The following is a 16161-nucleotide window of genomic DNA, read 5'->3' as shown; positions in this document are numbered from 1 at the left end:
TGTCTCATCCTTGATTGTCATATTCCATGGGTTCTAATAGCATCAAAATATAGTTTTTCGAAAGTGTGTGATTTTCTTCAGTCGTGACCGAGTCTCCATTTCTTTCAACCCACTTCTCCTCTTCCTCTTCTTCCCCCAGAAACTTCGTCAGGAGCTGCTCTCCAGGCAGGGCAGCGTGGAAGCCACGCGGGACTCCGTTTCCAAGCTCCTCCAGAGCCCGGACGCCTCCACGGCCTCCGGCCTCCAGGGGGCGCTCGGCGATCTGACCCGGCGCTACGCGGCGGCCCAGGCCAGCCAGGCAGAGAGGGAGGCTGAGCTGAAAGGCCTGCTGCCCAGGCTGGAGAGCTACGAGCGGCTGGGGACGGACCTCCAGGTCTTCACCCAGAGCAGACGGAGAGCTCTGAGCCCGGGGGGACAGCCCGACCGCAGCGTGGACGACTACAGGCAGACCATCGAGGTGACGAGGAGGGTCCGACTTAGAGCCATCTTAAATACAAGTGTAGCCCTTAAAGGAACACTCCGCCAATTTTCAACCAGCTTTGTATCATTACAAAATCAGTAGTATATCAGAAAACTGAAAACAGTTTTGCAGGCATTCATTTAGTTTGACACTTATTGGGAGTTGATTTAAGTTGTCGACCAGTGCTGATGTCATTTGTGCATGAATGACATCACTGAGGTATCAAGAGTCATACAGACCAATTTACCATACAGACAGATTTATCAAATGCTTATTAAAATTGGATCAATTTTGCATGGTTCTGTGGAGCTCAAATGTGTAGATTTTTACTGCAATAGACAACTTTCCACATTGGTAGCCTCAACTGCAGCGAGAGGTAACGGTTAGTATTTTTCCACTTCAATACCCAGAAATCTTGTGTTGTGGCTTCAGCGTCAGTTAACTCACTCACTGCTGGTTAAGAGCAAGTTTTGTATTTTGCCCTTAATTTTCGACATGTCATTTCTTGTGGCCAGAGAGCTTTTCCCACCAAATAGAGTAAATCTACAGGGTGTCAGTTAGTGGGGTGATTGGATTCTCTTCTCTGTTGCAGTCCCACTATAATAAGATGGGTGTATTTTTACATAAGACATCTACCAGATGTCATTAGGATTAATTTCCAGAGAGATAACGGATCACAGATGATGAGAAAGCTGTGTGTGTGTCTTTTTCCAGGAGGTCCGGTCGGAGCTGGAGCAAGAAGCTGGCCAGCTGAAGTCCTTCTGCGACCTGGGCACGGGGCTCAGCCAATCAAAAGCTTTCGGCAACACTCGAAGCCTATTGGATAATGTCAAAGGGGTTTCTGACGAGTTCACCCAACTGGAAGCCAACATCAATGAAAGGTAATGTTAACAGATACCGTCTAGTAAGGGACCTTCACAAACTGAAGGGGACCCTACACCAATCATTTTACCGTTTACTGTCCAGGAATTACAAATTCAATTTTGAAAAGAAAAAGAAAAAAATACTGGGGGAGTTGATACATTTATTTTGTGCCTGTAAAATACCCCAAAAATAAATGCAAATCTAATCCCAGATTATATAAGAATAGTTGAACAGGTGAATATAAAAATCATGTTGTTATACTTATCTTGGAAACACAGCTTTTAACCCACACTTGTCAGTTGTACTACAGTTCACCACAAAATCCACAAGGGGGCATCAGATACAAAGCTGTCAATTGTATTTGGTCACCTGCTTGTATAATAGGAGGCTCCTAACCTTGCAAGCAGCCCCCCCCCCCCACACACACACACACACACACACACACACACACACACACACACTTAACCTCCAAAGGCAGATAGCACCAAAATCAGCAAAATCGAACATTTGGTTGGATATGCATATACTTAAAACAAACACTGTGATTGGTTGTACAAAACTGACCATGTCCCTGATTATTCCTAATTTATTTTTTTAAATGGTGATGTTCGTGTAACACCGGTTGCCATGCCGACCCAGTGGACAGCCAACTACATTTGCAGCCTGCCTGTCTGTGGGGAATTTATAAATACCATCAATCTGGTTCCGATTTATCAGATTATACATGAGTTTGATAAGACAGTCACATGAGAGCAGCCAATAAACACTGCCATATGGATGCATTTTGATGCCTGATGAGATAGGAATACATAGCGATTCTTTCACTACAATTTGTGAATACAGCATGTGTGTGTGTGTGTGTGTGCGTGTGTGTGCGCGTTGTGTGATGCAAGCAGGCGTGGATGCTAATATAAGCAGCATGGCCATGGTTCATTGTCCGCCCTATAAAAGGCCCTCTCAGATAACTCCCAGCCTGGGATCCAGAAGGGGGAAAATAGCAGCATGTTAATGATACTGTTCCATGCCAGACGACTTCTCTCAGAGCCGTTTTGTCTGTGGGCAGCCAGCGCTTTTCCAACCGTGGCTCTAGGCAGATCAGACACAAAGAGGGAGGTCAAGGCTGTGTTATTGCTGTCCCAGAGCCAACGGGGACGGACACAATAGGGCTTTGTTTTATTTATTATCTTTTTGAGAATCTGTAGCGTGAAGATGTCTTATTTTGGTTGCCTTCCCCCCTTTTCTCTGGCTTTTGTTTATATTTGTGTGCTTAGATGAAAATGTTGTTAATATTGGTTTAATTTCTTAGGGAAGAGACCTTGTTACAAGCCCATTATGGTTTCTTGTCTCTACCTGCACAATCTTTTTTTTATCCACTTATTTCCTTTAGTTTGTTCTTGATTGTACTATGTGCAAATAAATAAACAAGAGGGGACCATATTGTCACTTTATACTGATACAGTGAAAATAAATAGAAACTAAATTGAATTCACACTCCTTCCATTCCACTTCCTGAACCTTGGTGTGCTTCTCCCTTCTCCTCTTACCTTTTGCTCCCTCTTGCCTCCTTCCTCCACTCCTCTCCTCTCTCCTCCTCTCTGCAGGTTTGTAGCCATCCAGGCCTGTGAGCAGCAGCTGGCTCAGTTCCGTGGGCTCTCTGGCTCCCTCCTCAGGTGGCTGCAGACAGCGCAGGACCAGCTGCCCTCCAAAGAGGCCAACCTCAACACCGAGGGCCTACAGAGGAGAGTCCAGCAGCTCAAGGTGTGTGTCTGTATGTCTCTGTCTGTCTCTGTCTGTCTGTCTCTGTCTGTCTGTCTGTCTGTCTGGATTTCAATGCTTTAGCATTACAACTTTGTGGATGTTGGACGTTCCAATTGATAGTTTAACAAAATAAAAAAATGTGAATGAAAAGTAAAGCAGCAGGGTGACCTAGTGGGTCGAGTGACCGTCCCGTTACAGCAAGGTCACAGGTTCAACCCCTGCAGCAACCATTTTTCATGTTAAAGTGTCCTTGAGAAAGACACTGGCTTTCTACAGTACCTGCTCTGGATTAAAGAGCCAGCAAAGTGTAAAAAAAAAAAGGGAAATATGTAAGGAGTTTGTTGTATGAACTCAATGTGACTTGTATGAAGTAGCATCACTCAGTAAAATCTGTTGCATATTTGTGCCTGCAGGACTTGTCAAATGACTGGGAGTCGCAGGGATCCAGGGTTCAGGAGCTGAACAAGACGGGCTCAGAGCTCGACTCACTCATCATCAACATCACCGCCCCCCAGACCAAGACTGGTAAGACAAAACAATCACAACCTTCATGACTTTACCATGCATTATTCATTTTCTCTGTATGAAATGATAAAACACTGAGACAGACAGAACATGTTCACAGACGATGCAGGGGAGTTTTTCTTTCTAATTCCCTAAGTGGCTAATAATAAATAATTTCACCCGAAAAATAACAAAGAAACAGAAAATAAATGTTTAACACAACTGAATAACTAACTGCGTGAAAGGGAAGCACAAAAGGGAAGAAACTGGTTTAAGTAAAACAAACTACATATTAATGACAAGGTGAAATTAATTAATTCATAAACTAATTTGATTAATTTCTACAGATTAGACGGTTGAGTCACAATTTGTGGTTGTATACAACTTGTCTCATTGCAATCTGCTTTGTCTCAGCAAAATGGGATTTACAATTAAGTTAAAAATTCAAAAATATCACCTGCATAGTATGTTTTGAAATACATATTGGAGCCTCTCATTCTTATGGTCCTCTATTACCGTATATAAACAATTAAATTGTTAAAATGTCATTTCTCATGGGACCTTATTTGTGAAAGGCAGAGGGGAATCTATTCTAATTAATTGAGAGGTAACAGTGAAATTACAAGGTAAAAGAGAAAGCATCTCATTGGTTGGTAGTTTCACCAGCTGTCTTAAGAGAAAGCATCTCATTGGTTGGTAGTTTCACCAGCTGTCATAAGAGAAAGCATCTCATTGGTTGGTAGTTTCACCAGCCATCATAAACGCTGTTGACTTGTTTCTATTGCACAGACTGCTGAAAGTGTGTTTGTTGCTTCTTGTTAGTTAGATCCATTGAGTTTCTGTGGTATCGTAGGAAGCCTCTGGGAGGCCATGTCTTTGTCCCCTGCTGCTGTCTGTTTCCATGGCGTCTGTCCAATGAGCTGAGTGTGTGCTGAAATGATTTGTCAGAAAGTTTGCAAGTTCTTGTGAGGATGTTGAGAACTTGTGTCATCGCTTCACATGTGTTTACATCATGTTTACATTTTTGAACCAGTCGGAACATCGTGGGAACATAAGTGTGTTGCTGTAGTGCTGCCAACTCAGTCAGGTGTGTGTCTTTGTTCTCCCAGGTGCTCTTCAAATCAATGGCTCGTCCAGTCCCAGCAGTGTCAATGGCATTCACACCTGTAAAGGTGAGCGCTCTCTCTCTCTCTCTCTCTCTCTCTCACTGTCTGTCTCTCTCTCTCGCAGTCTGTCTCTCTCTCTCTCTCTGTCTCTCTCTCTCTCTCTCTCTCTCTCTCTCTCTCTCTCTCTCTCTGTTACCCAATACCGCCTGGACTGACTAAATCCTCTTGTCTCGTTATCTTCATCTACTCCAAGGTGAAGAAGAAAATAACGATATCTGAGATAAGGTCACATGACCTGCACCAGCTGTAATGCTGTTTATAGTGTTTCCCATTATTGATCACACCTAGCGATTTCTGTGTATTACTGTTTACTGTCCCATGTATCTTTCAGCTTTTTGTCTGTGCAAAATGTTTGTCGGTGCCAATTTTGTACATTTTGATAAATGTTATCAGTGGCAACTGCAAGATCTACAGGACGGGGGCAGTCCTTATCTAGTCCACTCTCATCTAATCCACTTTCATCTCCTCTACTCTGCAACACAGCTGCACAACTCTAATGTGTATCATCAGACTAGCTTCTCCTCCTCCTGTCTGCTCTGCTCATTTCCTTGATTCTCTTCTTCTCTGCTGTTCACGGCTTCTGTCTTCGACTCCCCTCTGAGCACTCTCCTGTCTCCCTGCGCCCCCTGCAGACCTGACGGAGCTGCAGCTAGCGGTGTCGGACGTGAACGGGCGGTACGAGGCGCTGGGCGCCGAGCTGAGGGCGCGTCACGGCCGCCAGCAGGTGGCGCTGGAGCTGAGGCAGGCGGCCAGGCGGGGCACGGAGGAGCTCAGCAGCTGGCTGAGAGACAGGGAGCACAGCCTGGAGCTGGGACAGACCGCCTCGCCCTCCAAGCCCGAGCTGGTGCGAGCACAGGCCCAGGAGAACAAGGTGAGGACTGCCTGCAGAGGCGGGTCTGGAGAGATGGCAAGTTCTGTAACCTCTTTCCTAGGCCCTTTCCCAAAGCCAACATTTTTAGCTACACCAATTTCCGGCTATGAAAATTGCAGTGGAAAGTGGATAATGCTTCACATTGATGTAGCTAACTAGCTATCTCACATTTGCCTTATTTATAATTTATATAATATAAGAATAATGTAATAATTTATAATATAACAATAATTTATATAATAATAATAATAATAATAATAATAATAATAATAATAATAATAAAAATAATCATCATCATTTTGAATTTACTGCTTTTTAAGTACCGTAATAAATCAGTCGAGTAACGTTTTTGGCTCTTAACTGCCGCACTTCCTCTCCTTCCCCCCTCTTCTTCAGGCCCTGCTGTCCGAGCTGTCTGAGCATTCTGGGAAGGTGGAGGAGCTGAAGAGCACCTTGAGGAAGCTGATCGCTGATAACCCGGACTCCCCCGAGGCGGGCACCTGGAGACAGCAGCTACAAGAGATCGGTGTGTGGGACAGATGAAAACATGCTTGTAGATCTATTATCCGGTGATGGACCGCCATTTTTAATGAGACTGATAGATTAGAGGCCTGGAGGCAAAAACTCGTGGAGATCTGTGGGTGGAACAAACCAAAACATCTCTCCCAACAGCTACAGCAGGTAGCTGAGCGGTAGAGACAGATAAACAGTAAATACGGTATAGTGTCTTAAGGCTTGATTGGAACATGATTCCATATGGAGGGAGCCATTTTGAAGTAGAAGTGTGTGGTTCTATAATGTATCAGAGGCTGAAGCAGACACATGGAGGTGGCAGGTGCAGGCAGATATGTGAGGTAAGATAGTGGTACTGACAGAGGAAAAGCACCAGCATTGCTATTGGGAGAGGTAACACAAAGAGTCAAGGAGTTTGTTACCCGATTTCTGCCAGGCTTTTCCATGAAGATGAGAACATGTTAGAAGTTGATATTACTTGAAATCAATCAATTTAGGTACTAAATAATTATATCAACTTTAAATGAGCTCAAAGATGGGGAAAAGATGAGGCAATTTTGTCTGTGGTGTGTTTTTGAAGACGGTTCAGGAGAAGCGCCTCCGAATTGGTGAGAATATTTTGTGATTTTTGATCCAAGGAGAGTGTGGGAGGTGTTCCTGTCAAGCCCATTTGTTCCTTCTTCCACTTGATATTTTTACCAGCCTCTCCTGACAAATATCTGAGGACAAATCCAAGCAGGGCGCCTTTATTTCTCATAGTTCAAAACGCCTCTCTTCAAACCCATGTGGGTCCAATGCACACACACACACGCACGCACACACACACACGCGCGCACGCACACACACACGCGCGCGCGCGCGCGCACACACACACACACACACACACACACACACACACACACACACACACACACACACACACACTCTCACACACACACACACACGCGCGCGCGTGCGCACGCACGCACACACACACACACACACACACACACACACACACACTCACTCACTCACACTCTGCTGGATGCCCACAATATGAGTCAGAGAGGGAGACACAGAGGAGGGGAGTTAGGAGGAGGGCACAGGGGAACCTCACACATGAATGATAGAATATATTTAAAGTCCATATGAATATTTAAAGTCAAGTGTCCCCACTGCTTTACCTGCTCCATACACCATCAAATGATCTGTTTTGTTTTCTAAAACAAGAAACTTTTTCAATCAAAACTTTTTCAATAAGTGCACCTTTTGCAAATGGTAGTTTCAGTGTTTTCTCAATGCTGTGTTGATTGGTTGTTTGTTTCCCCAGACTCCCGCTGGCAGAAGGCCAATCAGACCGCAGCCCAGAGGCAGACTGAGCTGGAGACCTGTGCCGATAGGCTGGGAAGCTTCGCCTCAGCGGCCAATCAGCTGGGCCCGTGGCTGAGGGAGAAGGAGCTGATGATGAGCGTGCTGGGACCGCTGAGTATCGACCCCAACATGCTCAACACGCAGAAACAACAAGCCCAGGTAGGAGGCACCAACTTACACACACACATACTGTTTCCGGTGTAACTTTTTTTCGGGCATACTGTATTGTGTATCTTACACAAATTGCGTAGCACAGAATCAGATGACGCGTGACTTTATAGCAGTTGCTCATAGAACATTTAAAAAAAGACAGTTAAACTGGTAGAAACAGACTGGAGGGGGGCTTTAAGCCTTGAGGCAATGGAGACATGAATGGTGAAAAAGACCAACCGTTAAACAGGTAGAAACAGAGGAGTCTGTCTATGGTTCAACTCTGCTCAATTAATAGCAGACACCAGCTGATCCAATTTAAAGCCGTTCACCGTCTTCATTATTCCAAGCATAGGTTACATAAGATTTAGCCTTCTGTCTCACCACTTTGTGATAGGTGGCGGGTGTCAGAAGGCACACTATCCCATGCTTTCTGGTTTTGCCCTTCACTTTCTGGATTCTGGGCCAAAATATTTGACTGGTACACTAAGGCCTATAAAATAACCCTTCCACCGGAGGCAGAACTCGCCATCATCGGCTGCTCTCAATCCTCTCTGCTCCTTCCTAAGGCTGTGCAGCAGTCTCTGACACAGGGGATGATCGTCACCAAAGAAACTCATACTGCAGGAATGGAAGTCTTTAAGTCTGAAACACAGACTTAAAGACACACACACTGCAAAGACCAACAGCTGTTAAAGTACCTGAGCAAGAATATAAAACAAATAGTAATTGAAACTGAGAGAAACCCCAGAGTAATTGGAAGAAATGTGATTAAAAAATAGATTTTTCACGATTGTCTTCAATCTCTCATCTTATTTAGACACACTAATGGGAGATGACATTGTCCCTGCCTTGCGCCTGATCTATCACTGAGCTTATGTAGAAGACCTCTCACCTCTTCCCTCTCCGCTCGTCTCCCTTCTAGTTCATGCTGCGCGAGTTCGAGACCCGGCGGCCACAGTACGACCAGCTGACCCAGGCCGCAGACGGCATCCTCTCCCCGGCCGGTGACACTCCCCAGGACCCCAAGGACCTGGCGGAGGTGCGAGCCGAGCTGGGCTCCATCTCCCAGCAGTGGGAGGACCTGACGTCCCGACTGACCCAGAGGTCAGAGAACATCGACCAGGCGCAAGGAACCAGCCAACGCTACCAGGTAAGATCTGGCTGACTCCAGCTCAGCAATGTATGGGCGGCTGTAGCTCAGGAGGTAGAGCGGGTCGTCCTCTAATCACTTTGGATAAAAGAGGTCGGGGGTTCGATCCCCAGCTCCTCCAGTCTGCATGTTCAAGTGTCCTTGTCCAAGATACTGAACCCCAAATTGCTCCTGATGGTGTGCCAGCACCCTGCGTGGTAACCTGCCACCATCGGTGTATGAATGTCTGTGTGAATGGTTGAATGTACCTACTGATTGTAAAGCGCTTTGGATAAAAGCGTTATATAAATGTAGGCCATTTGCCATATATGATAGCTATATATATAGGTAGCTACATAGTCAATATTAATGCTTGTACAGCTTGTCATGGTAATTATGTTTATAATGTATGCTGTGCTGCTCCCATGCATGTAGTTGTTGAATATTGAATGTTGATGGATATATGAAAGAGAGCAGTAGGTGACATTACAGATGAAATGGTATGACAATTTCATATCACGATTATAGTGACAATATCACCGATATACTGTATCAGCATTATCACGGTATTGTTAGCGGTGCGCTAGTATAACATAAAACATGATAGTAATTTGGCTATGTTTCTACTGTGAAATTCTGCTGGCTGTCAATGCCTCTCTGCATCAGTGTCACCATGTGAAACTCCTGTAGTGATTTTGATTCTGGTGTAAGTTTAATTGTAAAAGGCAGGGGACAGTAGGCTGTGATATGATGACATGGGAGGTTATTTATCTTGCAGTAAAAAATGTTTAGCCGACATCGTAGCCATGAACAGCGCCGGTTTATAACCTCCTTCTGCCCTCTCTGCTTTCGTCCTCTCCTCCAGGCCTTGCTGCGAGAGCTTTCCTCCAGCGTGTGGGCTCTGGGCGAGCGGCTGGACGGCCAGGCCTCGCTGAGCGCGCAGCCCGAGGCGCTGAAGCGCCGCCTGCAGGAGACCGGCGAGATCCGCTCGGAGCTGGAGACGCGGCGCGCCGAGCTAGCCGAGGCCGAGAGGCTGTGCGCGGAGCTGAGCGCCCTCGTGGCCGAGCCCTACCTGAAGGAAGAGCTGAGCAAACGCCTGGAGAGCGTGAGCGCCCCGCTGAGGAGTCTGGAGGAGCGCGCAGGTGGGTGGACTTTATATTGTACCTCCTGTCATTTAACGGATCAGTCAGTACGTCCCCTCCGTGTTCCTCAGTTCACACGCAGTCAACACTTCAAACATTTAATTGGCATTCTATTATGCTAATCAACATGTTCAAATATTATGGGACGTTTTCTTTTCTGTGGAGGGCAGAAGCAACAGAGAAAATATTATTTATTTTTCTTTCTTTTTTCCTGTGATCATGTTGGAGAGCAAACTAACAGATAACGAAACAAGCAACTACTGTTTCATTAGTTACACTTTTACAAATGGCACACTTTTTTTTGGCAAAGTACCAATATATTTGTTTAAATAATCCCTTAAATTACTCAACTTTTTATCCCGTTATGCCTTTCAGGGATAATAGCCCATATTAATGGCTTAATTAGTAGAGTCAAACAACTGAATCCTCCTTAAGTTGTAATTAATATTGTTTTGATTATATCAAAAACTCTGAAAACTCTGAAAACAAATCCCCTGGAATAAACAAAATAAAAAATCCACAAGTTCAATTTCAAATTTTTTGTTTGTAATATATTTTCACTGTTTACTGTTGCTAATTCTTGGTGCTCTGTTTGCTAGCCGACGGGCTGTACCAGCTGCAGGCGGCTCTGTCCTCCACCCAGCAGTTCCAGCAGATGTTTGAGGAGCTGCGCTGCTGGCTGGACAAGCAGGCGGAACCCAGAGACTCCTCCAGCGACACCCTGCCCTGCCAGCCGGCGGCCCTACGCTCCCTGCTGGCCCAGACAGAGGAGCTCCAGCGAGGGATAGCCAGTCAGCGAGGTCCCTACGAGCTCATCCAGGCCGAGGGCGCCTCGCTGCTCGCCTCGCTCCCCGCCGGCGGGGACGAACGGTCGGCCCTGCAGTCCCGCCTGGCCACCTTACGCCAGGACTGGGAGGGGCTGAACCAGAGAATCGCAGAGCAGCAGAACAGACTCAAGGCCACCCTGAGCAAAGCAGAAATCTACCAGCAGCACAAAGCCGAGCTGATGCCGTGGTTAGCAGAGTGTGAAGTGAAGGATGGAGAGATCCAGCCGTCGCTAGACCCAGCGGCCCTGGACGAAGCCCTGCTGAAGGCCAGAGGACTGGCCATGGACCTGGAGAGGCGACAGCCCCTATTGGAGGCTTTCAATACTGCAGCCGATCAGCTACTCGAGCAATGCCGCGTAGGGGAGGAAGAGGTATGTAATGATGTCATTTTATCTGTTTCACATTTAGTTTTCCACTGTGAAGTGTACTGTACTGCAAAGTTTACTAAATTAAAATGTTTTATCTGCTTGGTTCCCTTGATATCCTGTATTGCTTAATTATTCAGCTTGGTCAGTTATTGTGTTTTAAGCATATTTGTGTTTGTTAAAAAACAAAACATTTCATAGGCAAATGATGTATTGATTGTGCATTGCTGTCTATGTTCAAGTCATATATCAAATGAATGAACCTAACTAAACTGCTGTAATGTGAACTAACCTGCTGTAGGTGCGGGATGAGAAGGCCCAGCTGAACCGCAGGTTGGACGGGCTCGGTGAGAAGATCCATAACCGCACGGCCCAGCTGGAGGAGCTGGCCAGCCGCCTGAAGGAGTTTGAGGAGGGGAGACAGGCTGTGGAGAGGAGGCTGGAGGCTGCCAAGCACCAGATAGAAGTCCAGGAGGCTCTAGGGCCGCAGGTAATGGAAATAATGTCAGTTTGTTCTCGAAAAAGGGTTTGTGAAGGTAATTAACATGAAGCTAGCGTCCATACATAGCAAAAAAAATGATTCAGTCTATGAAGATTTAAAAAAAAACGTGGACAATTATCTCCCTGCGGGTTTAAGTTTTTTCAATAATGGTTTGACTAACCACTTAGTTCTAGATTTATATAAATGGACATGATAATGAAAACGCAATGTAATACACCAGTGAATACTAGGCTGTAAATTCAAAAGCGTATCTTTTTGGACCATTCTTTTCATTTTAACTCATGATTCTTATTGCTCTCCTGTCCAGGCGTGCAGCGCTAAGAGCCTAGAGCGTCTGAGGAGTCAGCAGGAGGGCCTGAGGTCCCTGCAGCCTCAGGTGGTCTACCTCAGAGACCTGGCCCAGGGTCTGGTGCAGGACGCCCCCCAGACACCGGGGGGTGGCACTGAGGGGGCGCAGAGGCTACAGCGGCTGGCCCAGGGCACAGAGAGAGAGTATGGAGACGTTACTGAGAAGGTAAGGAGCAGGGAAGCTGAACATCAAAATATGTTGCTTCCACACATTATAAGTCTGGTGAAATTTTATAGAGAGCCAAAGTGAATGTAACTTCCTGCCTTCCCATGTACACCAGCGTCTGAATGGTGAATGGAGAGATACGTGACTTGTTGTGATCCCGTTTGAATTGTGCCATGGGGTACACGTATCATGTTTGTCAATGTAAAAGATAACTTTGCAAGTCAAGAAAGTCACAGTTTGTGGTAAAACTGTGGCACTATAAGTTATAAATCAGAAAGGCACAACTAGTCGCATAAGTGACATCTCTCTCGCCACTCCATGTTGTTGATGGTGTGACGTATATTGTGCGACACGAGAGATGTAGTCGATTGACAAAACTAAACCTTACGTTTCAGTTTCAGGACAAACTGCCACTTTCTTGACATGCAGAGTTTGAGCAAATTGACATGTGTACCCCGTGGCACAATTCAAACGGCATCAAAACAAGTCACATAATGTCTCTGTTCTCCACCATTTATATTTTTTCAGACGCTGGTACAGTACACATGGTAAGGCAGGAAGTGACGTTCACTTTGGCTCTCGATAACGTCATTTGTTACAGAGCTACAAATAGAAACCAGAGAGAGAATAAGCATGTCTCATTTTTAAAATATGTGTGGTCAAGTGAGTATCCAAGGTGAATATACATTTCCCTGCCAAACATCTGGACCATGCTCCAGACTTTGCAAACGTGGTCAAACTATTGGGCGGATAAGATAGATCATCATCATCTGTTTACAGTCCTCAGTCCTCCAGGCTCGGCTGGGTTGGACTGAATCCTCGCTATGGCTTTCCTCCACCGGGGGCGCCTTATAGGTTTTTCCAAAATATGATATTAGGCTTTGGTATGAGTCTGTTGTGAAAATCAAATTTCATTCCAAAGCACGATATATCCAAAATGTGTACATCAATCAATCAATCAAACTTTATTGCAGACTCCACCGTCCAAATAGACATACAATCACATATAGCAAATAAAAATAAAACACACATCAGATACATGTGCAAAGAAAACACTACCAGACTGTACGTTTTCCTCTCAAGTAGTCATCATTATCTTGGAGCATGGGAACATGTCTGTAGCGCTCTGATGAGAAGCATGGAGAGAAGCTCTCTGAAGGGGATGGGTGGTAGTTCTTTGTCGGTTATTGTTAGCGGTTGGTACTATTGTATCTTTTTATATCTATTCTATTGCGTTTTTCACTGTTTACCTTATATGTATTACTGTTTTGAGACGATATACCTACTGACTTGCACTATGTCTGTCTTGTAATGGAGCCCCCTAGCATAAGGATTTCACATGTTTGTACAACGGAGTGACAATAAATACGTGGAGCAGTGATGAAAGCAGTGCTAACAGTCATGAGTTAATGTATCCAGGCCAATTTATGCAGCCTGGAGTGAGGAGATGTTGTACAACCAGGATAACTATTTATACCAAGGGTCACTGTGTGAGAGGGTGTCAGATCTAGTCTGTGAATTTGCGCGCGTGTGTGTGTGTGTGTGTGTGTGGGGGGGGGGGGGAGGGTGTGCGTGTGTGTGTGTGTGTGGAGGGTGTGCGTGTGTGTGTGTGTGTGGGGGGGGAGGGTGTGCGTGTGTGACGTGCGTGTGTGTGTGTGTGTGGGGGGGTGTGTGCGACGTGCGTGTGCGTGTGTGTGTGTGTGTGTGTGTGTGTGTGTGTGTGCGTGCGTGTGTGTGTGTGTGTGGGGGGGGGGGGGTGTGCGTGTGCGACATGCATGCGTGTGTTTGTGTGTGTGTGTGTGTGCTAAGCAGACAAGTGTCCGTGATGTGAAAGAGAGCAGATCGACTGAAGCTGTCAGAAGAGTTCACATATTTAAGTTGCTCAGTGCTCATATATGGTCACTGTGCACATTCAGCACTTTCAATCATGGTTTGAAATGTAAACCAGAGCTTTGAGAATCCAACGCCGCCAACATATCGCATCCATACGCGTGCTGTCCACTTTCCAAATGTTCCATTTAAGGTCACACCAATCAGTGGAGCTGTCACTGTATGTCGGCACCACCAGGTCGCGCTGTTATTGACTGAGAGACGTTTTATTCCTCTTGCTAAAATATTGATGTGATGTCATTGTTCCAGATTAGAGCCAACAAAAGGGAGTCGCTGCGCTGAGGGAGAGGAATCAGATATCAGATTTCATATCAGATTAGCCTCCCCTGGTTTAGCCTTAGATAATGCTGCTATTGTATCTTTCTTGTGCCTGCTGCCCTACACTGACCAAGCACTGACCAAAATGACCAAACACAAATGTATTTTAAGTATCTTAATTGCTTATTGTTTTAATGCCCCATTTTCGGTTTTGATTGCACACTTCATATTCTGTTCCACAAATTTGAAATCCTAATATAACCTCATAGGCTCCTCTTTCTTCATCATTTAGTTTAATGTGTGCTTTGATTAGATCATCTGTTGTGAAGCACTATAAGCTGTTTCATAAAAAAATCTCCCCACCTCCTCTTTTATTCATAGTTAATTTCTTATGGCGTTAGTTATTTTGTTACAAATTGCTGTTCTATTACACAAATGTCCCTAATGTGAGATGCAGATAATATAAGGTTAGATTTATACCACCCCTGATTTGCTTGGATACACCCCCCCCGCCCCCGCCCCTCTATCCGTTCTGCTTCGGTTGGGTCGGATACCTTCAAACAAAGAATAGTTGTATGCCAAAAAGAATGAGCAGCAGGACTGCACAGTGTGTAGAGAGAGCATCCCTGAGGTGGATGGCCCGGGTTCAAGTCTGTATTTTTGAATTGGGTTGCACTTCATGATGAAAGACACATCATGTGAGTGAGCAACACAAAGTACCTGATTCTATCAATGAAATAGCCATGACAACAGGTAGGGTTACATCTTTCAAAGATGTATGATGTATATTAAAATGTTTTGGCTGGTAAGAGTAATTCTTGGTCGGCAATTATTTTCTGTTAAACTGCTTGTGGCTGGCAAATCAAAAGTTGGGACACTAGATACTAGCCTTTCTTATTATTATTTCTGACACCTGTTTATTGATAGTACTTAGCTACACATATATTCTCTGTAAAGCCCTCTGAGACATGCTTGTGAATTAGGGCTATACACATAAACTTGACTTGACCTGGTCTACCTCTTCCCCTCTCCCTCTCGTCTCCTCCGTCAGATCGAGCAGTGCTCCTCGTCCCTGGAGTCTCGGCTGCAGGGCGTGGGGGAGGTGCAGTCCCAGGTGCGGGACGTCTTCTCCCGCCTGGCCGACCTGGACGACGAGCTGGACTCGCTCAGCCCGGTGGGGCGAGACGCAGACTCCCTGGCCTCTCAGGCGGACGCCCTGCGGGGCTTCCTGTCCCGCCTGGCCGACCTCAGGACGGAGCTGGACGGACACGGCTCGGACTGCACCACCATGCTGCGCCGCGAGGGCTCCTCCCCCGACCTGCTGGCTCTCAGGAGGGAGACCGAGGCCCTGAGCCGACAGGCCGGCAAGGTGAGACACAGAGGGGTGATGGTGATCGCCACCGTTTGTTGGTTGCACTAGGTTTAGTAGCGCCATTTGCTCTAGGTAATTCTATGCCATTTTTTTCTTTGCCGAAAACCAATTTTCCTGAAGGTGGATCATGAAGGTTTAACTGAATCTCATCTAGTCTCATGATGTACATACAGTACTTGGGAATTTTAGGAATTCAGTATTTTGGTCGTATGGATTTGGTCTCCTTGTATTCTCATTGATGCGTCTAAGATGAGATCTTAACCAGGCTTTGGTCGCTGCAGCAGCAATAGATTTGATATGGATGAGGGTGAAACAAATAGCACATCCTGTGCTGTAGTGAAAATAACACATAGTGAAAAAAACACAACAAAAATTACAAATGTACATTTACAGTGCAGATGTGCAAGTGTACATGAGCTGTTGACGTGATCAGGTTTGTGTGAAAAGAAGATAAGCCGCAGTTTCATTAAACAGTGTGTAAGTAACGTGCAAAACTTGGTATTTATAAAGCGCTCTTCTAGTA

The 16161-nt window shown here is 45.7% G+C and overlaps 1 protein-coding gene across 1 annotated transcript in view; it reads left to right on the top strand.

Moving 5' to 3' along the window:
• macf1a (microtubule actin crosslinking factor 1a) overlaps positions 1 to 16161 on the top strand; it is a gene marked incomplete at both ends in the record, with an annotated part of 152551 nt that overhangs the window by 63525 nt on the left and 72865 nt on the right. The window contains 14 exons of the mRNA XM_083646050.1: positions 140 to 457; positions 1175 to 1341; positions 2926 to 3082; positions 3496 to 3607; positions 4696 to 4758; positions 5385 to 5623; positions 6020 to 6149; positions 7446 to 7645; positions 8562 to 8789; positions 9634 to 9910; positions 10510 to 11108; positions 11404 to 11592; positions 11912 to 12118; positions 15318 to 15635. Coding sequence (XP_083502176.1) covers positions 140 to 457; positions 1175 to 1341; positions 2926 to 3082; positions 3496 to 3607; positions 4696 to 4758; positions 5385 to 5623; positions 6020 to 6149; positions 7446 to 7645; positions 8562 to 8789; positions 9634 to 9910; positions 10510 to 11108; positions 11404 to 11592; positions 11912 to 12118; positions 15318 to 15635 — 3204 coding nt within the window. The remainder of the gene's footprint in view (positions 1 to 139; positions 458 to 1174; positions 1342 to 2925; positions 3083 to 3495; positions 3608 to 4695; positions 4759 to 5384; positions 5624 to 6019; positions 6150 to 7445; positions 7646 to 8561; positions 8790 to 9633; positions 9911 to 10509; positions 11109 to 11403; positions 11593 to 11911; positions 12119 to 15317; positions 15636 to 16161) is intronic.

The sequence above is a fragment of the Poromitra crassiceps genome, assembly GCF_964638095.1.
Source record: "Poromitra crassiceps genome assembly, chromosome: 11".
Lineage (NCBI taxonomy): Eukaryota > Metazoa > Chordata > Actinopteri > Beryciformes > Melamphaidae > Poromitra > Poromitra crassiceps.
This window is presented reverse-complemented; position numbering and strand designations above follow the sequence as displayed.